General features: G+C 37.0%; 1 protein-coding gene across 1 annotated transcript in view; it reads right to left on the minus strand.

Annotated features, from left to right (window-relative positions):
- Positions 1–25,602, minus strand: part of NRG3 (neuregulin 3) — a gene marked incomplete at both ends in the record, with an annotated part of 331,529 nt that overhangs the window by 170,397 nt on the left and 135,530 nt on the right. Inside the window, one exon of the mRNA XM_084210340.1 lies at positions 19,548–19,677. Coding sequence (XP_084066466.1) covers positions 19,548–19,677 — 130 coding nt within the window. The remainder of the gene's footprint in view (positions 1–19,547; positions 19,678–25,602) is intronic.

The following is a 25,602-nucleotide window of genomic DNA, read 5'->3' on the forward strand; positions in this document are numbered from 1 at the left end:
AGGGAGAACTTATTTGACTGCAGAAGAAAGGACAGAACAGGCTGTACAAGTTCCCCAGAAAAAACACTGCTGCCAAGGAAAAGCTGCAAACTGTTTCTGACACCTCATAACACTTCCCTCATACCTCTACTTTTTACAACAAATGATTTTTCCAGTCTCCAGAGACAAGCTATTGAATATAGACAGGGCCAAGCCTACTTGTACAGCAATCTTTCTCTCCCAAACTAGAAACCTGATGTGTGATTCTGCTAGAGTTTCAGAAGGCAGAAACAGTCCTGCTACTTATGTATTGGAAGTTTTTAATGTTTGCTGAGGAGTGCCACAGCATGCACTGGCCATGAGTGCTGAGAACTTCTCCTGAACACATGTGCACAAAAAGACTAATATTGCTTCATGAGAGACGAAGATTAAATTTGTTCGCAGCCTGAAAACCAACTAGTGTCAGGTCAACATTTCATTTCTGCAAGACTGTGAATTTTTAAACTACTGAAAAAGTTCCTTTATTCTCCTGTAGAGGCTTCAATCTAATGGAATTTAGAATAAATGGATAAACTTGTTCTCTGGTGTAGTGTGAAACCCAGCCATAGCATCCCTACTGCTCAACCCTCTTTTTTTTTTGGTGGTAATGAAGACCAACTAATCCTACAGTCTGAAGAGACGTTTTGCAAGTGTATTTTCACTAGTGTCCACATCTTGTATGAACACTTGCTAGCTTTGTCAATTTGTAGAATAAAATCTGAGAGATAAAACTCAAAAAAGGATGTAAATACCTATCTACAAAACATATTCATGCCCAACCTCCCAATATTCTGGCTAAATTGATATGCAATTTCCACTTACATTTCTTTTTGCTTTTTAAAGAAAAGCATGAAGTTAATCCTCTTCTAAAGTTCAGCAGATCCATGTGTTAGCACAGATAATTCCCAATGGACCTGAGATTTTATTAGCAGCTGTTTAAATACTTATTCAACAAACTGCATACACTTAACTTACTGCAGTGTTCTCTAACTGGTGATTGGATTTTTGTCTCTCAGTCACTCTATTAATTGCAGAAAACCACTGCAGTTATGAAGATTAATGAAAAAAAAGGGGTTAGAAATTCTTGGCACCAGACATTTATGGCTGTGCATCACGGGCACATTGAGCCTCAGAGAGTATTTGACAGGGCAAGACAATAAAAGTTACCATGCATAGGACGTGAGAGGGAAGGGTAGGAAACACACATTTGCCAGTAACATGTGCAAAATTACCTTCCAAACCACATTTGTTAATACCATTCCAGAGGGAAGATGGAATACTTCTCAACAGATATGAAAGACTGGGGGAAAAACCTCACATCAGAAACCTGAAGGCTATTTTCACACACAAATTCAGCAAAATGCAAATACTAACTTTGTGTGGCATGGTTTTTAAGGTACATTGCTGGTATTTTTCTAAGTACAAATATTTAAATTTACAAAGATACAAAACTAACAGGACAGCAAACATAACAGGAAAGGATAGAATTTTTGTTATTTTAACTTCATTTTTAAAGTTTCTTCTGCTATAATTAACATTATATTCCTTTTAAACATAGAATCTAAACTAAACCCAAGCTAAATTTTAGATACACAAGAACACATTGATGTGGATATTCACAGCAAAGTAATAAAAGATATGTGATCATAAAATCAGTAATATAGAAAGAAAATTCACTTCAGGGTTTGCAAATTCCTCCCTAAAACTTCTACTTTGTTTCACTAGTTATTTATCTCTTCTTATTTTTCATAAATATCATGCTTGGGAAAGAGGTACCTTGTTTTGTTCTAGCAAGGAGGATGGGAAGAATTTAGCAGCATAAGCTCTACACTAGGATTATCACAAAGTGTTAATTTGGCCAAATCAGCTCACAATAAAAGCACAAATGATTTATTCTGCTATGCAAAGATACAATTTTCAAAAATGTGAACAAGAAGTTCTTTAAAGGACTTTTTCACAGAGAGAAGCAAGAGGTCACATGATCCCATTATAGGTACAACCACATGATCCCTTTATAGGTAGAATTCCAGGGTATGAAGTCACAAATTTTTGTCACTCTGTTTTGAGCTTTGTTGCAAAGTCAGGAAGACACACACTGAACCCTCCAATGAGTTTATGACTGATTTGTTTCATTTGGACAGATTTTTGTCCCAGAAAAGAAATTATGCTAACTCCTCGGTTGGATAGAATTGCTGCAAAAATCAGATAAATGGAAATAACTTGCATTTATTTTCATTCTGGCTTCATTCAAATCTGAAATTCTGTGAAAAAAATTTGTATGGATGAGGTGCTTTACAATACATAAAAAATCATCCAGTACAAAACTAAGAGCCCTTTTATTAACCCACAAAGTCCTGTTTACCTAAATAATCAAGATCCCCATTGTCCTGCTGACGAGCCAGGATCCAGCACCCTGATCACAAATGCTTTCTCACCAGCTTAGCATGAGCAGAAATCTGCTGATTCCATCACCCCACCGAGCTGCTGCCACAACTGAACAGCCTGTGCTAGGGGCTGGATTCTCTGCAAACTGCAGCAGCTGCAGGTTATGTGTGACAGCCCCAATGGTGACACTGATCCTACACACATCAGCAATCTTCCCCCCATTTTAGTTACAAGCTGCAGGACCACAGGTCCTTCCAGCCAACCACAAACTTCTCCCACTTAACCTTCCAGTCAGCTGGAACCTCCCCAGTTAATCAGGATTGCTAGTAAATTTAAAAACTTTTGTCTTACTTAATTGTTTGGTGCCTCTATGGTTATCTTGAAAGCAGAATTCATGGGATGAGCAAACAGTCTACAACGCTGTTACAATTTACAGCACGTGCAGAAATCTTGCTCAGCTTCAGATCTGTAGCTGTGATTCAGACATTAAATTACTTCCAGTCAAAACCAAACACTGGGTACTCAGAGAAGCCTTTCAACATAAGCCAAGTGACTAAAGCATCTCAAACTGTGTGCTGACCATCTGGAAACACAGGCAAAGGCAATTCACACTTATTCAATACTGTCCTAAAAACAGGGTTTGAAGTTAACTCAAGGTATCAATGGGTTGGATTTTCAGGCTCCCTTACTTTCACACTCAAACTGAAAAGCAATCAGATTTTACTGTAATAAAAGTTTACCTTCTCAACAAAAATACTCTAACTCATTCAAGCAAGGCATTAAACACTATCATAAGCTAATAATTATGGCAACAATCAAGGCTAAATACTTGTAAACCTATGGCCTACAATAAAGTTCTCTGTGCTCCTTGATTTCCCTCTTGAGTGCCTTTTGGGCAGCACCATCCTGACACCTTTTCAGGGCCAGACCAAACACATTTTTCAAATGCTGCCCAGACCTACAAACTTCAAAACAAAACAAGGACATCCAATGCAAATTCTAAAACCAGCTGTCAAAAAGCTTTGCAGAATGATAAGCTATGAAGAAAGTTGCTTTATTCAGTGAGCAGATATTCTCAATCAGGAGCAGATCAGTTCATTATACAGAACCAGCATTGTTCTGCCTGTTTGATACAGCCAGAATTGCTCCTGAAAACATCTCTGAGAGTTTTATGGGCATCTGTTGTGTTCTCTTTTGTCCTGAAATGAAGATCTGTGTGCAGGTCATGTTTTACTGCTTCAGGGGTATCTGTTTTCTTATTGATTGAAAATTAAAATGGTAATTTATGCTTCCATACTGGACCACTGCAATGTTTTATTTCATTGATTTTGTGGCAGATCTTTGCATGCATTTAACAGCTTATGTGAAACCCTGACAGCAAGGTCATTTCCAACAAGTAATTCCCAATTCTGCTCTCTTCAGCTCCCCACAAAGCCAAATCATTAGCTTCTAATTAAATTTTGTACATTTGGGGGTTTTATAATCTTTAAAGGTTCTTAAATATCAAGTCAAAATTTCTCTTTGTCCTCTGGTGTGTGCCCTGCTTCCCTCATACACCTGAGCCCAGCAAAGCTTTTCTTTAAAGGATTTTCCCATTGATTGAGTGATATTTTTCCCTTCTAAGCTTTTAGCTGCTGTTAACCTTATGTGTCAGACCAACAATTTGTTACAATTAGGCTGACAAACTTTCAGCTTTTAACTTCACTCTCAGAGCTCATTTATTTGATCTAATGTAAGCTTAATTACCTGAGCTGCTAATTCTGTTTAAAAAAAAACCCCAAAACAAAACAAAAAAACCCACCAACCCTGAAATATTGTACCTGCCATGAAAAATCTTCCAAAAGTGCACTGTGATAGCCTGATAATTGACAAGGCTTTGATTCTTCTGAGCATGTACTGATTTTGGACTCACAGGACCAAGATTAAATGATTATCTTTTCAACAGCACAGAGGGTGTTTGCAGGGCCATCCCCTGCAAATAGCTTGGACAAAACCACTTAGGAAAATAAAAGCATGAGTGTAAATACTAAACAGCATGTGTGGAGTGAGCACATGGAATTGTCTGCAGGAGGTTCACCTAAAACTGAACATGTCAAGAGGAGCTCCTCCAGAAGGCAGCTGTGTGACACAGAAATGCACATGCACACTGCATTTAGCCAGCAATCATTCACAAGATCTGATTTTTCCTATTGCTAAGAGAAAGTATAATATTAAAACATTTGCCATATACAAAATTAAACCACTGGAAAACCTAATTTTTCTTCATGGTAAGACATTCAGTAAATACTGAAATTATGTCCCTTCACTATAGAGTTTGAAGTCTGAAATTTAGGAATTACTTTTCACATAAGGAACTCTGAAGAGACCAAGTGTGATAAAGAAGAATAACTGGATCACTTTTGGATGGCTATAGAGCTGTTGGATGAAATTTTCTCCAGCATATGAGATCTTGTTGCTGCTCCACATACGTACTTCAGAAAAGGGAAATGCTCCTATGTGCAATATATTTAATACCTTGTTTTTCATTGGTTTTTCATATTGTTAATATTTTAATGCTTCTTTATGCTATCTACATAAATGCTAAACCAACAGAAACTTATTGCTATGTATTGTATCCAAGCACTTCCAAATACAGCAGCCAATTTTTGAAAGCTTGTTAGTACTGTAAAATTTAACAACAGATCAAGAAAAATGCCCTCCTTGATTGTTTCTTTCTTTGTCACAATTTGTCAACTCCTGGACGTTAAAAACTTTAATAAATATAATTTATCCTCTTGGATCATTAATACCGTGAAGCCCACTCCAGTGAAATTTTTCGGCTGGTTTCAGGAGATCAGGGGACACAGTGCAGACAAATGTGCTGGATGACTCTTTTGGCTCCTCGTTGCTGAAGACAAAACTTTTCTTATCTGTTTTGAAACATGAACTGAGGTTATAGGATTGCTGCTCAAATAGCATTTGCTATTTAAACAACAGTAATTACCATGGTTATTCAGGAAGGCATATCAACAAAGAGATGATATCTCAAGACTTCATTACTGGGAGTCTAAAATGACAGCAGTCCAAAGAACGTCCTCAAAATGCCTTTTCCACTGGATGGCTCTTTGCAGCTCTGCAGGAGTCTCTGTCCTGTTCACAGCAAAATTCTCTCTAGTCAAATGACTGAAAATAAAAATGCTATTTGCTTTTACATTAACAATTGCTCCTGTAAATGAGGTGGATTTGAGTTTTCTATAAAATATGTCAACCAGCTGCTCTTTCCATGGACTTCCAAGAAAGTCAGTATCATAATTAAATTTAAGACTAATATATTTAACTATATTTTAAATAATTAATATATTTAATGGGTTTACATAGCAGCATACACAGTTGTCTGTTCAATATATATTCTCCACTTCATGCTTTCAGTCACCGGCTTCACCCAATGTTTATGGGTCACAGTTCTAAGTTCTAATTGTTATTTCAAATAAATGTTCTATTGCTGAAATAACATCTAAAGTAAAGACTTGGACACTGATGTGGAATTGTGTATTTGTGTAAAAATCAAGGGCAGTACTTTGAAATTCCTTTGCAGATACAAATCTAGCTTAAAACATAGAATCATATGCAATATCTTAAATTTAAAAGGGAAGAGAAATAGGTGAGGAGATAAGTTCGCTAATTCATCATGATTTGTCCCAGGGAATATAAAGAGCTATTATTTAATTACAGTAAAACCCCAAAACCCCATTTGCAAGTAATGAATAGTTGCATTAGTAATCAGTAAGTGTTGACAGCAGCAGAAAGCAAGTATATTTCATAAATATTGGGTTGTACTGGTTTATGTGCCTGGTTTCATAAGAGGCACGGACACTCAGCAGTTACTGCTGGATCTGCTCATGGCTGCAGAATTCCATCCTCGTTACTGCCTCACAGTGTAAGGAAAACCATGCCATGCAGAGAACTTGGGAATGGGGAACCCTGGTGCTTGAGCTGAACTAAGCACTCACGCTCCTGGTATAGCAAATCCAAGTGGGGCTAAATGGAATACCAATTTGAGAATGTTCTTAGCACTACTGACCCAAGACTAACCAGCACCGCCATGCAGTACATTCACTGATCAACAAAACCATTTTAGATGGACTGCTCCCAATGGTAACAAAAAAAAAACCTCATAAAACCCCCCTCAGCTTAAAAGAGGCCATAAGTAAGCCATTTCCCTGATTTCATTTGTTTGTTCTTAATGCAAAAGCAGAAAATTGATTTGGTGTTTGTTTATATGCATAAAGGATGGTTTTTTTGCTTGATCGTATCTGGGACAACAAAATGGCAATCACAAAGGATTCAGTTCCAGCAGGAGGTAAAAGAAGATAATACCTGTAAACAGAAGCATCTATAAAATCTGAAGTCAAGACACAATGCAGTCCTCAGTCATGAAGATTTACATCTGACCTTGCTGGTTTGACAGACTGTTTTATAAGACTAGGAAAAGGAAACGAATAGATAATGGGAACAGGCTACAAGACCAACTCCCAAAATATTAGTGCCCAAGATAAGACTGTAGGCAAAATTTCAGTGAGTGGTACATATACATATAGAATCTATTCCATTAAAAGCCACTTCTCATTACTTATTTAGCTACTGCTGTGATTAGAGAGTATTTAAGACACTGATCAGGCTCAGATTAATGGAACATCAGAGGAAACTGCAATCACTGCAGCAACCTGCAGTGCAGCATGTGCATTCCCCCTTGTGTGACAACAGAGACCAGACAGCTCCCCCAGCAGACCTGCACAGCCACCAGTCCTTAACATCAGCATCCAGCTCACCACAAGACAAAGACCCACCTCATAACCATTCATCAGGTCAAACTGCAGATAATAAGCTTGGCTGTCAAAACAGATATTGGATGGCTCCTCCTAATTCTGTCCATCAAACAAAACTGAAATATGTTTCAGTCATCAATTTTCAACACTACTGCGTTGGTCAATAAATCCACTTTACAAAGTCACTGGAGCTGTGTGTTTGAGAGGTAATAATACAAAATATTCTATTTTATAAGGAAGTTGTTACGGCATAAAGATATTCTAAGCACACAGAGAAGTCAAAGATGGGTTGGAGTGCATGGAAATCTCTGACTGTGACAGTGTTTTTTTGATCTACAAATTCCCTGAGATCAAGATGTCCCCATAGCAAGTGCCAACTTCTACCAGAAGGGGTTCAAAGTCTTAGATTTACTGCAGTCTAAATACCGAGACAGGCAAAAAGGCAAAACAACTGTTTCAAATGAACTTTGACTCTGCATTCAAAGAGGGCAGACAAAGTATAAATGTCAGCTGGTCAATAATCATTAGAGGTTAAAAGCTGTTGCCTATTTTAGGAGCAGATGACTATTGCTGAAAAGTTCAGGATTAAGTCATTGCTAAGAAGAAGGAAGCAAAGCAGTGAGATTTAAAACATATCACAGATTCTTCCAACAGCTACCCCAGAATGTACCTCTGGATTTTGACAAAAGATCAAGAATTCTCCAGCACAATGAAACACAGCACAGTGCCAACTCCAGAAACTCCTTCTAAGAAAATGGATATACTTTCATTTTTACACTTGTACACCTTTTAAAAAGAAATAATGATCAAGTACCTAATTATTATAAAGAATAACACAGTTCCTATTAGCTATATACACACTGCCTAATCATTTAGGACTCATAGCTGTAAATTTTTCATATGACTATTAGACCTCCCTGTTATTCCAGCTGAGCATAAATTGGAAGGAGAATAGCACTTGCATATCCAGGCTTTTTGGATGATAATAAAGATATTTATTGACACCTTCGTGTAACAGAAATATAATGCAAACTAACATCTATGCTCTAAGGATGATGCTGAAGAAAAATATGTCAATCTCCTTGTTCCCTACAAAACACTAATAAAGCATTAAAAAGACTTGCAAAAGCTTACATGCTTCAGTAATTAATATAGAAACTACAATGGTAAACTGAGAACCCACTCAAGTCAGTTTTTTAACATCTCTAGCTTGTACAACACTTAGGCTGTAAAGGTCTTTATATTTTATTTACTAAGGGGAAAAAAGTTTACATTTATTTTACTCATATTACTTGCCTGTTATCAGAAATGTCAACAGATTAAGTTGGTGAAAAAAACTGATGGGTACTCCATCTTGCTGGTTTTTACTACAAAAAAAGCTGCATTTCAAGGCAAGCAATATTGGAAAAGCTTATCTGGAATTTTGCCCACTTACAGACACTAAGCCTTCTTTCTTGGCTACTCTGCAAACATTCTCAAGTAGCAAAAGGCTGAGATTGTAGTTTTTCTTTTGTTCTACATAATTATGTAACTCTGATCCTTTGGTGAACAATGATTCATTAGGCATGAATCCATGTTTTCTTCCAAATGATGTAAGCTCATTCTGTCATGTAATGCTGCAGAGTTCTCTCTACACCTCAAAACTGTGTCCCAGAATTACCATGTTAATTCTTTTCAGGTTAGACCACCTAATCCCTAAGCAAAATTAATCTTGATTAATTTTCTCTGCTGGAGAAAATACGTTTTACCCACAAGGACTTTCACCAAGAGAGGAGTAGAACATTGTTCCCAGCTGTGCAGCATCAACTGAGGATGAGAATATTTGGGGTGAAACTGGCTTACAGTGACCATTTTTCCTGTAAGACCCTGGGGACACCATGGCTCTCAGGACACACTGCCAGGATCTAGCTCAGAAAGGGATTTAACCGAACAAATAATTAAAAGATTAAGAGCAACTCTGTTTATGCTGTGGTGAGCCTCAGATTACTGCTAGACATCTATGACAAAATGCCAGACAAGCAGGCCAAAATGAACATTTTAACAGAATAAATGCACTTGGGATGACTGAGACAGAGCTGTGATCTGAATGGTTTCATAAAATGTGTGGTGTGATTACAGATTATTAAAATTATTTTAAAAATAAAAATAAATGTGGAAAGACAAAATCTAGAACAGAGAAATTTATCTTTGAAAACCATAAGAAAACTACCAGATGCAGCTACAGACACAGCAGCGTTTTCCTTCTACCTAATCCAACAAAACACAGTACTTGGGATAATTCTGTGAAGGTATTTTTTAAAAAATAAAAAATTAATTTCAGTTCTGTCAACACACAGCATCTTGTTTTCTGATTTATGTTTACATCATGAGCAGATCCAACTAGGCAAAGAAAGCAAGTCACTCTGGACAAGAGCACAATCATCTTGATTCAGCAAATAATAAGATTTACTAGAAAGTTCATCCTGACAAATATTATAGTTATCCATCACGCATAATGAATTAACTTTGTGCTTTATTTAAAATTCATACAGTCTATTTTTTGCTAGCATGCTGCATATATTGCCACTATCTTGTCCATTTTCTTCTCTTAGGAAATATTCTACTGTGCACTACTTGCAAAAATGAGATAGATATAAAGACTTTAGTGCAGTGTACCAAATATTTCCACTGCTGTAAATCATTATTATTCAAACACAGAGTGCTCAGAGTTTTACAAGAGTGAGCATTTTAAAAGCATTTTAAAAGCAATGCTATGAGAACTTGATAGTTCTTCCCAAAAGAGAAGGGGGAAAAAAAAAAAAAACAAGAAAAAAAAAAACAACAACAAAAACTCAAAAACAAAGACAGCAGCTCCCATGCAAAGTTCCATTCAGCAGCCTCAAAGAGTCTGCCAGAGTGATCCCATGAACTACAGCCCCCTGGCACTTCAGATATTGTATTCATTAATCTGGTTTTTACATTTCAAAATAGCCAACACAAGAAAAACCCCAAAACCCCAAAAAACCCAAAACACCATGTATTTTTGTGTGAAATGAGGCCAAAGGAATGTGGCCTGTTTGCAAGGATCTTCCTGAGACCAGTAAGATCAAATTGAGGCTTTATTTCATTTCTCAATGTTTTTCCCCGTCCTCAACAAACTTTTAATACAAAACTGGCAAACAAAAAAGTATTAATTTCCAAATGTTCTTTTCTAAGATGCTTTTAAAAAAATAATTTGCCTCATGAAGTCAGGATAAAGCATCATAAAATAGGAAAGGTTCAGACAAAATGTTTGCTGCACAGATTGTATACATTCACCAAAAGACCAAGAACTGCTGTTTTCTAAGGAATATTCAGCACCTGATGCAAAGTTTATAAATTTATATAGCTTTATAGCAAATGCTTCCCTTCCAGAAGAAGTTCCACAGATAATCTCACTTGGCATTCCCCTGCAAATATCCTTTGCATTTAATTAATTATCATCGGGACAGTAGAACTATCTTAAGCACTTGGAGTTGGACCTCAGATCTGTGTGCTGATCCAAGTGAGAGTGCAAAAATTACCCAGGGCTTCTCACAGTGGCTTCTTCAACAGCACAATTCTTGGGAAAACTGCCGTTTTCTACGCAGTAAAGTGGCTGATGAGGCACAAACACAGCCCAAAAGGTGTTTCATTACACACTCGCGGTATTATCTCTGAAGAGACTTTATCAAAATCTGCTGCTTATTATATACTCTTGGCAGGCTGCCCAAAGATTTCAGCCCTCTGCACTGGAATAACTTCAAGGAATACATTTAAAATTCAAGCATTCCATTTATGGGTACGGGATAAGGACCAGAATATTCATCTATTCAATACAACTCCCAGAAAACAGTACACCTGCCTGATTTCAGATGCCCCACTTCACACAACATTACAGAACCCACACGTTTTTGCCTCACTTCCCCTCTTCCTATTTGAGAGAGTAGGAAGGGCTTTCTTAGCAGAAAAGGACAGAGGAAACAGTTGGTTGGTTTTGTTTGTTCTCATTTAGATGGATCTAGAGTGCTGGTGGATTAAAGTTCTGGTATTTAGCATTTTGATATAGTTGGCATATATTTCTATTTAAAGGACTCAATTGTCCAGAGCTTATTTCTTCTTCTAGTGAGATTTTTTTCCAGATCTTCTGGGAGAATGTCTGCAGATAGGATTAGATTGGAAATGCTATTGCTTTCAGTGTACTTAAGACACTGGCAGGGAGGAGAATTTAAATGAGAGATTTCAGATGTCTGCATTATGCACTTCACAAATTCCTTCTTGCCTAAGGGAGGTAAGAACAACAACAAACCTAACTCATTTCCAAGTTAATTTAAAAGCAGAGTTTGATGGCAGAATATTTGCATATGTTACCTTCAAGACAGATACAAGATATGCCATCAATATTTGCACCCATACATTTTAAGGTATGGTGTTTTTCCCTACAAATTCTTTGTGGGTACTATAAAAGCTACACAAACCTTTTTCCACTGGGGTCTTGGAAAATAAGGGGGGAAAACCCCCAATTCCTATAATTTGACAGGGCATTCCTTTGCAGTGGAGGGACTTAACCAATTTGTGGTTTTCCAATTTTCAGGATATACCCCTTCACCCTGTATTTAGTTTCAGACAGCATGTACAATAGCTTTTTATATGTGTCAGGGCTTTATTTTGCTTTAGAATTAGGAAACAGGAGGCAGTTTTGAGGCAGTTTATCCTATTAACAGATCAACGTGCTCACTAGAAGTTTGTATTTGGAAAGAATGGATTTGACTCATCTCTACAAGCGGAGATGTGCCACACAACCAGGATGCCCTGCTAAACTAGGATGGCAAGATACAGCTTCAGAAACACAAGAAAAATGGTGACAAAACTGAAAGGTTCCACCAGATGTAAGTATTCTTGATATTGAGACATGGAAATAAATGTTAGCACAGCACTGGTTCATCATCTTCCACTTAAGTGCCAAATGAGGAAACCCAAGCATTATTAGCAGCCTCAAGAAAAAGCCATCTCAGCTGCTGAGCTGGCAACTACATTTATCACTTCTCCCTACTGAAATTCCAGGTTACAGCCCAGCTCTTGATTCAACCAGCTGAAGGGATCTTGCCAAATTCCAAGGGAGCTGAATTTGGCCTCTTTCTCTTCCAGAATTCCAGGAAGAAATGACAGTTTACTTAAAGCTTCCAGAAATATTTTTGTTTCACTCACATTACTGGTTGTTCTAAAAAAGGATATGTACTTCTTATGTCTGGGAAGAAACTGTACATACATAAATGAAAGCATTAACTGCTTAATTTCATGCTATTATCTCAGAACTACAGATGTGTGGCTTTAAAAAACAAAATGTGAACAGGGAGATGTGCTAAGCCTGTAACTAGCTTTTCCCATACTTTACATTAACTGACAACATTAATGTTAGTCTTTAGTACTCTGGGAAAGAGCAATTAATTCCATGTTTTTTCAGCACTGCATGCTGACACAGGTTTAAAACACACTCATTTTCTTAAGTGCCAACATTAACTTTGGATGCACATCCACACAATTTCTCCTTTATTTTCTCAACCTCTTCCAAAAAATATTAATTTGAATAAGCATTTGAAACAAGATAAAATGGAACTAAGATTTTTATGTTGCTTTCATAGATATTTGCTTAAATTGACTGAAACACAGGTGAATTGTTAAATTGGAGTGTAATTTAATTATCTGGGCATCCATTTTATCTGTACAGTATTATGACTTTTACCTTATTGTTCCCACTGGAAAAATCTTTCTTTGCCATAACCTTAAGCAGGTGCATAAATTTCATAACTTCAAAATATGGAAATGGAGCCAGGAAATCCCACTGGTTAGTAATCAATTTTTTTCCAAAGGAAAAGCATTAAAATATCTAGCCTAAGGTGCTCAGCAGAAAGCAAATAAAACCTGAAATACTCTGAATACAGGCTATAGAAACTTAAAACTATCATTAAGTACAAAGCTCTCTCTCATTCTGTGTTTCGTTTTACTGCTAAATTAATTTATCCTCCCCCAAGCAGTAAAACTAACACAAAACTATTTTCAGAGGATGTTTTAGAGGGATAAATTCATAATAGATGGCTCTGTCAGTGACCTCTGTGTGCAGAGCTGCTCGAAGGAGCAGCAACAACTGTAACAAACACTGGTTTACTGCAGTACCCAAAACCTTCTGTGTGTGAGGAGGGAGCTTCTGTGAACACACGACAGAAAATATCTGTCAGGATACTGGATAGGAAAACTATTACACTGCTGCATTCAAACCCTTGGTTTTGCAGATATTTGAAAGTAACTGGCTTTCACAAGACTTAAACTGGCATAAGTATTCTGCAAGCTGAAAGTATTTCCTACCATAGAAGTTACAGCAGAAGCTGCATGCAAGAATCTAGGGGAAAATCTGTAAATAAAGAGCACTGTAAAATGGAGTGTTGATGCTGTCAAAATTAATCAATAATTAAAGTACTTTGACAAGAAGATTTCTCAAGAGTGTCTATCTTCTGAATGTTAAATTATGAAAGAATGAATCAGATGTTCTTGTGTTTCATGTGAATATCATATCATGTGTTCCTGCACTATTGCATCTGGGGAGGTTTTAAAAGACTCAATTTACATTTAAAAACCTGTTTGTTATTTATCAAGTTCTTATACCATAATATCAGACTTGAAGGGGCTTGATTTCAGAGGACTGTTAGAAAAAGAATAGGGATAACTGAAAAAATACTAATTTTATATAGGTGAAATTTGGTATTTGGATCAGTTAATTTTGTTTTTATTCTAAATAACTGCATCCAATTAAAAACTCAAGGCTTATATGTTGATTGAAAAAAAATCAAAACCAAATTATAAAAATTGTATGAGACTGGATAATATGAAAAGAGTTAAAATACCTAGGTAACAAGTAAGAGTCCTACAGATATCCTGGACTTTACACCATTTCACCTTGAGTTTTATGAACCGTTTTTCTTCACAGTTCAAATCTAAAAAGGTTTAAAACAAGAAACCAGGTATGTGACAACAAAACCATGCACCCTCTTCTTGTTATTTCAGGGGGCAGGAGCTTGAAAGAGAATGTCCAGAAATGCTTTGGATTTGGGGAGTGTTTTCTGGTTTGGTCTTTGTTTGGGGATTTTTGCTTGTTTTTTGAAGGAGAAGAATTATCTAAAATTATACAAGAAAAACATGAAGGTTTCCAATAAAAAGAGACAGAAATAGTCACATTGTAGATGATATTAGTATTACTTATGGCAGTAAAAGTTTTAATTAATTACAAGCACTACCTGGAGTAAATGAACATGGGCAAGCTGATGCAGCCCTGGGAAGGTGCACTCCCTGTAACAGACTCCTCAGGAATTCCAGCTTCCTCACTTCTGACAGGCTGAGTTTTGAAAAGGATGAAGCAGGTACAACACTCAAGCACACTGGCCATTCCATTTCAGCTAAAGAAGCAATCACAGTGCTGAAAGCAAGCACAGCCTGTGAGAGCACTGCTGAATAAACAGGTGATGGACTAATAACACAATGGGGTTATTAAAGTTACTAAAGAGTTCCTTAGGAAAAGCTTACAGATACCTAATTTTGGTTTTTTGTTTTGCTTCAGGCTTTCCAAAGTAAACATGAGAGTAAAGGCAGAGGCATCCCAAAAAATGGTGCATGCACCTACACAAATATAATCTACATATGTGCTACAGCAATGCTTATAAGACAATAATATTCATAACAGGAGCTCTGTTGATTGCCCTTGACATGGAAAATATCCTAAATTCCAAGCACAGTCTTGTCCCTCCTTTAAAAGTTTGTAGCTGTATGTTACATTGTTATCTTTATATAATGGATTATTTTGATGAAACTATGCTTGGAATGGTATGACATGAGTGAGATTTTTTTAATGTATTCAATAGTGAATTATTTTCTGGGCTCGCATTCTTGAAAAGTGCCAGCATAATACAAGATGGGGGAACGCACAAAATGGAGTAGCTGGTATTTTAAAACACCTAGGTCAGACTGCCAAAGCCTAGAAAACAAGCCATGTAACTAAATCAGTGAAATTATATTCTTAGTTTTCTAGATTTTTAACTTATGGTTAAGTGCACCTATCATATGCCAAGCTCAGAACTGTTCTGAAGTCCCATCTGTCTGATCCCTTTCTCCTGCTTTCACTGATAGCAAGGGCTATGTCTGGATTACAGTTACTATTATGCAGAAGACTCACAATAAAACCTGACAGTATATAAACATTTATCCAAACTAGATTTTCATTAAATGGGGATTCAATCCTTCTGCTCTCATGACAGATTTTAAACAAAGCTGAGAAAACTGGTATAATTTTTTAATCAGCTAAATGTAAAAATGGAAAATTTATGCATAAATACGAGCAAGATCACCAAACTCAGAATTCACCAGAACAGCACGTATGCATCAAAACCAGACTGTCCAATGAAATGTGAAAACTCAGGGATTGTAACCACAGCAGCACACTTCAGCTGCTGATGTATGACCTGCTGTAATTTGGTCAAGTGGAAATGATGTTTTGTTTACTGTACATTTGTGAGTCTATTCCTTCATGCTCCATTGTCAGAAAACTTACTTAGGCTTTCTATTGCTTGAAGGAGAGATGGACAGAAGACAGGATGAAAGGTATATCTTAACCAACATACTCAAACCTATCAAGAGTACATCAGAGTTCCATTGCCAATGCCAAGACTTGCTGTGCATACACAATTGTCTTAATGGCTTCTTTCAGAGGAGCAATTTAAAAGTACAATCCTCTTCTCCCCTCAAAAGTTTTAGCCACTTAACCAATGTTTTCCAGTCTTAAATGGGTTATCTAAAGAAAATGCAGGGACTGAAAAGGAAAAGAACTATGTAGAAGGAGTCACAAAAAGAGCCCAAAAAAACACAACCCCACAAGCCAAACTCAAAAAAAAACCCCAAAACCCCCAGAATGACTTGAGATGGGGTATTTTAAATAAAATTGTACAAAGAAAACTTGAACAGGTCTTTTTAAAGCCTGGATTACATAATACCCCATTAAACACTGATGTGTCAGAGTTGACAGTGTACTTGATTTTTTGGTGTAAATTACAAATTAAGGCACCCTCACCATTCAGCTTAAATTCCCAAGGTGGCAACATTGAAAGCTTTTCAGCATATGGAGAAGCTAAATATGAAGTTTCCCTGCCGATGACCTTAAAACAAGCTCATGTTAAACCATTCACAAAAATAAACACTGAAGTCACAGCTTTAAAATAGCACAAAACATCCAGTGGATCTTGTTTGTTACCTAACCACGCAGGAGAAGTCTTGCCAGTTTACATCCCAGGCAATTTTTCACCAAGAGATAGTGAGTAAAATGCAGAAGTTTGGCCAAGGGTGCACTTGGGTCCCACTCCCCTCAATTGTGGGGTCACAGCAGGAGCCCCACAGGACAGGGATGAGCCAGAGCCCTACAACAGCCCAGAGCCAACGTGACCCCTGACAGCCAGAGCCCTACAACAGCCCAGAGCCAACGTGAGCCGACAGCCAGAGGCAGGAGTGGGCACGTGCCCACCTTCCAACAGCAGCACCACGGAGCTGGTGAACCCTGAAAGGTGCCTGGGCTGCCAGGCCAGCCTGCTGGCACGGCCAGGATGGGCCACGAGGGTACCCAAGAGACCCAAGGGTAACTGAAACATGCATGAATTGCCACCAAACCTCTCTTTCTGTCCCTTCATAATTAGCACATTTATCCTTAGAAATGCACACGCAACAAGAACTGCACAACTCTCTAAGAATATCATCTACTAATACCTTTCAAACCTGACCAAGTGGGATAAGAGTTTTTTGCTCATCCAAGGTCCTCTGTCTGCAGCTGTTCCACATGGCAAATTCCCATTTCAGTAAATTGGTGCTCTGCTCCCAGAACAGATGCAAAATCACTCTCACAGTGAGAATATACAATGCAGCCTGATTCCAAGAACAAAGTACCATTTTAAGCCTTCATAATTCTGTATTCAAATTATTCTTTTTGATTGCAGTGGGAATTCCATACCCTAGTAAAAAATTGCTTTTTTACTAGTTAGAGGACAATTACAGTATATCAGTATTGTATTTTTCTACATGTGTACATTCTGACTGTTACTTCTGAGCACTGTTATAGGCCACAGACAGAAAAATACCTGCATCCCACTCATTACAGCACTGACCCTGACAAAGATACCTCAGTCTGCCAAGGCAGAGATACAGCATTTAAGGGTCAAACTTAAAGATTTGTCTCCATTAATGACATACCTATCAGTATAAAAGTGATTCTGAACAAGTTGTTGCTTGCAGTGTCCAAGGCCCTTAAAAAACTAAACAAAGTACTACAACTAATCACCCTTGAAATTTTAAAATGTATTTTCTTTTGCTATATCAAAATTGTTGCCTTCTATAGGTCTTTTCAAAGTACCCACTATAAAAAAGACATTTAAGTCCCAGAGCATGTGGAAAGATGTTTAATTCCCAGAAAATGTGCCAGTGCCTGGAACTTGTACAGGCAACAAAAAACTCAAATACATGGGAGCCAAGGGACTCCCAGAGATACTGCAGCTTCCCTGTGGAAGGATAACACAAGGAAGGTGCTGGAAGAACGAAAACTCAGCAAGCCAGAATGTTGACTTAACAGGGGAAAGCTTGGGTGGAAAACTTCTAACCATTAGCCAGGCTGCACTATCAGAATCACAGGAAGTAAAAGAGAATTTGGCAAAGACAATAGGAAAGAACCTGAAAATCAAACAAAACAACAGGAGAAAAAAAAAAAAAAAAAAAAGTATGCAGCTCTTAAGAGATATCTCCTGCAAATTTTTAAAATGTTTACATAACCAGTCTGTTTACAAAACCAGTCTAAAAGAGGTTTAAAGAGGTTAGCTACTGAATTTATCAGCCAATTCAAAAATTCTCATATACATCCATTTTTCTCTGCTATTTTATAGCATTTTTGTTCACTTTGAATATACTATGAGAAACACTTAAATAATTGAGTGATATAATTCCCTTCACAGCTCATGACATTTCTAAGACCGACCAAAAAACCTCATGTGCTTTGAGAAAAAAAAATCTGTGTAGTATTATGATGGAAGCAAAAAAAGACATTAATTTTGCACAATAAATGAATCATAATATTTGATTTAAGCATGTCATACAAAAACATAAAGGAGGGAAATGAATGATCATTGAACCATACACAAGTGAATGGGAAAAATCACCAGTATTGTAAAAAAAAGTTAAAATCTTAGAAATATTCTTCTGATGATAAGTAGAATTTCATCAATCTTTATATTCATAGATTACCATTTTTAAGCCAGGCACATGTGACTTTGCAACTTTTTTCTTCTGCTTTTATTGGGACTTAGCAGCTCAAGTCCCAAATCCTTCAGGAAATCTTCTGTCCTGGACACTTTTTATTATTTATGTTAGAGTTGTCCATACATTTAGGTGTTCAGACTAGAATTTGGGCACATGAGTGCCCAGGTGATGCAAGTGTACCTCAGATACACCTTTCGTGTGCCATACACAGTGTCACAGGAGTCAATAGGTCACGAGTAGTCCAAAATGGAAGCCTGCTCTTCTGTTTAAAAGATTGCTTAAATAATTGGGGGTCTGGTGGACATGTGTGTTAAAATCCTCATCTCTAGGAAGTTATTGCAGTATTCCTTCTGCATATCACTCTTTTTTTATTGGCTCCCGTGGCTAAATAATAATTATACTACGAAGTGATCTGGCTTTCTTTTCTGATATTCTTTTCAATACACTCAAGGTGGCCTTGCACAATAGCAGAAGTTCAGGAGTATAAAAGTGTACAACAGCTGTAGAGCAGGTTCAGATGGCTGCAATAGCCCATTTTATCTTTCACTAATTAAACTTAAGAAACATTAATTCTTAAAAGTACTGGCCCTTCCTCTCTCTCAATTAACAGTACATACAGTTATTGTCACATATACTAGCTGGAGTACCAAAATAAAAGGAATGCCTCTGGTATGGAGGGGAATATAGGACTATATAATATAAAAAACACAACAAAATGAAACAATAATCCTTACATGATTAGAAAATAGAATATTGATGATTTTTCTTATCTATGGAAAGATCAAAATGTTACTTCTTGTATCTACATATTTCTATTTATGATTACCATAGACTAGTAAAAATGCCACCAGCTGCGAGGGATGCCGTCGAACTGGAGGAAAAAAAATTCCATTGCTTTCCAACATTCTACCCCTGAATGTTTAGGTTTGTGTGATTTTTTTTTTTTTCCCCTAATGCTTCCTCCCTGAGGCAGAAGGCCTTTGTGGCACTTTTTGGCAGGTGACTTACCGGCAGTGTTTGTGGGATCCCGTTAAGGTCTCGATCACAAAGCATTCCCCCTCGTTGAGACAGTAGGCAAGGTCCTTGTCTTTGCATGGCTTAAAGTGCTCCGAGCGCTCCGTGGAATACGTCGTGGTGTCTGGGGAGAGAACAGGCAAAGCAAAGAAGGGCTGTGAGGGTAAATACTGGCTGTTCCTGCAGCACATGGGAAAGGAATTTCATCATACTGGGCTCAGTGACATCAAACACAGACTAAAAGAAATGGAAAGCACAGGGCATGCCAACCTCCCTTTGACTGCAGCACTATTTGCAATCAGGTTTCTTAAAAGATTCACAAGAAATACCTGCAGAAAAACAAAACAAACCAGACTGCAGCAAAGTTGGAGTATGATCTCAACCACTTCTCAACCACAACAAATTTCCACGGTTTCCCTGCTCAAATGTAAAGACACCTACTTTGTGTCCTTTAACCTGAACAATATTTTCATATCACTACACCATAATATGGTTTGAAATAAGATACTTTTTTTTCATAAAAACAAGCAAAAGTAGTTAATACAAAGTAAATTAAAAATAAAAAAATAAAAAAACCTAAAAAGCAACAACCCAGTACAATGAAAGAGAAAAAAAAAATAGCCAAACACCCGAGGTCAATGCTAATTTGAATCAACACAAAAACCAGCCTAAAACTCAAATACAAGCAATGTACCAGTGATTGTGTCATTTCACACAGATCATCTGTAGGTGTATGTAAGCCCACCCCCAAAACACAGTTAAAGGCTTGATTACAGGTAGGACTGTGGGCTGCACCTTTGGAATATTCAGTTAGATAATTAGATTTGGATAGACTGACAGTAGGATGTCAGGGTGAGCTATCATTCCTGTCTTCTAATAAAACCCTTTAACCTTTCCAATCCAGTCGGATTAATCAACAATAAAGTGAAATTTTCAGAGGAAGATGCCTGATTGACACATATTTTAATTTTCTTCACTATGACAAGGTTTTGTCTAACGAAGTGTGATTTTCAAAGCAGATTATTATTTCCACAGAGGCATGCTTGAATCTTTATATTCAATCTTAATTCAAAAAGTTTAAATTCCTAATCACTTTGCAGGACCTGATACACACTGAAATGGTAAGAGAACATTTCATTGTATATCCTACAGCCTATCACAAAATATTACTTTGACTGCTGTCAAATAAATGAAGCAGTGCTCAACAGACACAGAACCCTGCAAACACCAAGTTATACAAACACTTTAACTTGGCTTTGTTCATAACTGAATACAAGGTAAATATCCACCAAACTAACACCAAAGTTGAAAACCAAAATACTGAACCTATAACAATATACTTGTAACTACAGTTCTGCAAGAAAACTCAGATAATCCCAAAAAATTGTCAAAGTAACACTTTGTTCTCAGCATATTTTTAATAAAACACCTCTACAAGCTTTCCTTATATGCAGACTAAATGACAGAAGATAAATAAAGATAATAAAACACACTTGAAAGCAGTAAGAAAATCCACACCCTATTCTTTGTATGCAACATCTCTTTGTTTTTCCTCTCCAGAGAGAAAATGTTGCAGTTTAGTGTTTTCAGTGGAGAGAAAAAATATCCTGGGAATAAACTCTTACAGTCTTTCCTCAAATGTTTTTACAGATTCAGAACAAAAGCCTGTGCCATTGTCCCCAGTAGCACCACTTACAAAAAAGATGCAGGCTAAATAGAAACTATGTTTTTAATGTTTGCAAGCAAGCCCTGAACTGAAATGTATCAAGTTGAATTTTGGAGACAATACAAGATGTTTATAGATGCAAACATCTATAAGTGAGACTAGCATCTCACTGTTGGCATTTCAAGATTGATCAGCTTTAATGTAAAAAAAAATAATAATCCTCACATAGAAAAGTGGTAGCCCAGTTACCTTTCAAGGTCAGTTTTGCCCAGGAGCACTAAAATGACCATTTAAAACTTGATTAGGCAAAAAATAACTATAAACCTGAGTAACCAGGTATATTTCTTAACCTTTAAAATATGGAAAACCGAAGGTAATGTTATCTGAAAGCACACCTGATAATTACAAAAGCTAAGGAAAACTGTTCGATGAGCAGAAACTCAGTTTGCTCCATCTTTAGGGAACAGAACACTGGTGTTTGTGAGCCTGCTCTGAGGAAGCAATCTGTGCAAACACCTTTATGAAGCTGTACAACACACAGACCAAAGGAATCTGAGGTGGAGGTGCTCCCAGAGGACAGGAGCAAAACGAGGGGGACCCAGCGTGGCTGAGGCAGTGACGCAGTGAATTCTCAGAGCACAGCTTTGAAGTGCAGGAGACTCCTCTTCTACCATCATTAAATCAAGAACACCTTGCCAAGGTCAGCATTTTAAAGTTTTAGATGAAACAGATTCCTTAGAAGTTTTGTTCCTCTTTATTTTAATTATTCCTCTTTTTAATATTAGTCAACCCTTGTGTTTTATTTATAAATGGGCAGAAGTTGCATTACTTCATTTTCTCCACTTGGACACAATCTCAAGCTTTTCTTTTGTGTTTCGTCCCTCACCTTTCAAATTAAATGCAACTGTTGTAGGTAACAATGATGCTGGCAGCTCCTTACAGCAGCCTTGGATTGCACTCCTAATGTTGAAAAGTATTCAAGAATTGGAAACTTTTTTCTTTTTTTAATAAATCATCCCATTGAAAGTCACTTTTCAGTTAGAGTCTTTTCTGGTCTGGAATATTTGTGCAACTCCAAGCAGGTTGATGCACATGGACTCTGCATAGAGCTGATCTGTGCATAGAGATCAGGTGTCTGAGCTCAAAGGTCATTCACCCACATTCCAGAGCTGTGTCACTAACTGATATCCCAGATATCCCTGGAGCTGCTGGGTTCTTCCTGCTGGAGAGAACTCACATACCCCAGACATGAGTTTCATAAAAGTTACAATCCTGCTGTTGTTTTATGTTGTATTCACAAACTCTGCTACAGCTTCATTAAATATTGATAAAAACAAAACGTAAAAACTGGTTCTAAACATAACTACAGAAAGTACAAAACAACAGAAAACACTGTAGAGACTGCACAGTTTTCCTGATCCTTTATCTAATAAATAATAAATCCTATTGTGTCTTGTTTTATTTTACTCCTAACCAAATACTGAATTGACTTTTCCATGCTGGAACTGTCCTTCATGGCTTCAGAAACCTGGTAAATAAATACCATTGTATTGTGATGTTTGACTTTCTAATGATTTTTTAAAAAGAACTAATAAAACCTTGGCATTCAAAAACTGAATATACAGCTCCTTGATTTATTTTTAGTCTTTGTGACTGTGGGTAACTGTCCCAAATATTTGTAAGTAACAAAGGGGAATTTTTTTTAAGTATTCAGATGTCCCTGAATTCAGTGCATATTCCTTAAAGTATTTTTTCATTTTTTTAATTGCCACGTGTCCAGGTGCTTAATGCAAAAGCAGCAAGGGATATTCATTTCTGCTGGAATCTTTCCAACTAAGTTGGAATAAAAAAATTCTATGCACTCTTGTTCTTATTTTTCTTGCTCTACTATATCAGCAAAAGGTTTACACATGATTTCCATACTCCAAAAACTGATATATCACTGCCAACCCTCAGTTACCACTGTGTAATCAAATGAACCAGAATTTCAGCCACATTTCAAGATCTTCTATAAACATAGAGTTGGTTTCTAAAAACATTCAGTCTTTAGGACTGTTGAAAAAAATCAATAGGGAGTTTGCAAATATTATTTTATTTTGTTTAGGTCTAAAGCAGTCTAAAAAAGTGTTTGTGAAATTGTATTCTTGCCTCATTAATGTATGTCATCCTATTTATACCAGCACAGGATGGCTCATTATAGCTGATTTTTGAGTGATCTTCAAGGCACAATATGGTTAACCAGAAATGCTATTTGGTCCTTCAAGGCTACCACTTGCAGGGTTTCCAGTACCGTGCCCTGATACTGCCAAACCTGTAACTGCCAGGAAAAATGCAGGAAAAGAAAGAATGCAAGATTTAAAATATCCTGGGAAACAGCAGCATTCAGGGCAGCTGCTGCTGCACAGATTGCAGCAGCCATCCCCATCCATCACATCTGTCCCACAGCATTGCAGCTTCAGAAACAGATTTTACTGGTTCCACCTCACACAAAGCAACTTCCCTACCCACACTCCCCGGCTTTCACTGTGAGCATTTTTTGCAGGCAGACAACATTAGCTGCTGTAGGGAGAAAAATGACCCAGGAGAACAAGAGATGGCAAGGCCTTGTATAACTTTGGTGAACTAGCAGAGAGGCACCCAAACTCTGCAGCTACAGAGTCATTAACAGGTAAGGCAAATGCTTGGTGCATTTCCACCAAGGAATATTAAGACATGGTTCATTTTAACACCAGCTCTCACACACTAAAAGACTTTTTTAAATGCTGCATATTTTGACTATCACTGGGTATTACAGATTCAGTATCAACATGCAAACTGGCTTTTCCTTTATATTTTTATCCATTTATAACTGATCATGTCCCAGAGAACTATTGCTTACCGAGGCACCAAAAAAGTAAGATGCTTATTTTGAATCCCTGATCCCATTTCTAAACACACTGCAAAAGTATAAGCCAGATACAGGCAACTGAATTGCCTCTGAAAAATATAACTCTAGTTATCAAAAAAATACCTTCTTAAGAAAGCCCAACATTTTTAACAATATATTCCTGTAGCACTACTGCATTCCACAAAGGAGGCAGCATAAAATGTCAGGTAATAGAATATAAGGAGATAAATTTTGTGTTTGGTGAAGTCAATATATTTACAATGATTCAGTATAAGCAGGGTTCCCTGAAGTTCCTATAGGGTCATCTAGTGCTTCTCTCCTGATACCTCAGAATTATCCACAGTATCCCTAACTAGAAAACGTCTTGCACAAAAAATGAAACTTAAACACAGAATAGTTTAGATGTGATTTTGTTTATTCACTTACTGAACTTTAAAAAACATAGACCTAAAATTTTTATTCCTGTGCTTTTAGAAGTATTATGGTTTAGAAAGGTTATTTCCCAGTTTAGTGCTTCCCCTATTCCCTCTCCAGTTAGAAACACAAAAGGCAAAGATCACAGGTCGAGATAAGAGCGATTTACTGGAAACAGCAAGGAGAAAAGAAAGGGAATAGTAACAGCAACAGTACTGGTTACAAAATGTACAATGAGAGGGCAATCTACATGTGAAATGTTCACCAAGCCCAGGACAATGACAAACAAGGTGGTCAGACTCTCCGGCCACCATTATTTCCCCTACTGGAAAAAAACCTCCTTCCTTCTCACGTGTAAGAGAATGTCCCTTTCCTGCCCCTGGAAAACAAGAGGTGGGTAGGGGAAGAAAATACCAAGTCCTAGGGAAGATATTCATTAAGGCAGAAGGAAGGGAAACCATAAATATTTAGTGTTTATTTTGATTTAGCCTTAGCTGATGCTAGCTCTTTCTTAAGTTGTTGACATTTAGGAAGAAAACATTCTAGACATTGCCATTTTTAATGCAGAGATTTTGCTTTATCAGTGATATCTGAACACTAGCTGGCCTTAGCCATGGAATAATTAAATTGAAAAATTCCAGTAAGAAATTATGAGAATTAAAAACACAAAAGAAAACTTCATGTTTTTAAAATAATAACAGACTTCTTGTTCTGAACTTACTTGAACTCTTTTGCATATATTTATATATTATTAAAACCAAAAGCTTAATTAAAAACAGGAAAAATATTTTTTTGCCTTTAGAGAGGCAGTTTTGTATAAACAAGCAATAGAGTTCTGGATGTTGATTATTCAAGAAGCTACCCCTTAGCCATTTTTGTGCCAGGGAAAATTGTATTTAATCCAATAACACTTTCAAAACTTTGATTGCATCATGATAGAAAACAAAGTTGTGCTACAGATATGGGACTCGTTAAAGATTTTCTATTATCCTCCAGATTCAAATGAAGAAAATCTGTATAATTTAACAACAAACTGAAAACTCAGCCAATGCATCAAAACAATGTCATTACAGGTGTTGGCT

Source organism: Fringilla coelebs (genome assembly GCF_963513975.1).
Source record: "Fringilla coelebs genome assembly, chromosome: 8".
Classification (NCBI taxonomy): domain Eukaryota; kingdom Metazoa; phylum Chordata; class Aves; order Passeriformes; family Fringillidae; genus Fringilla; species Fringilla coelebs.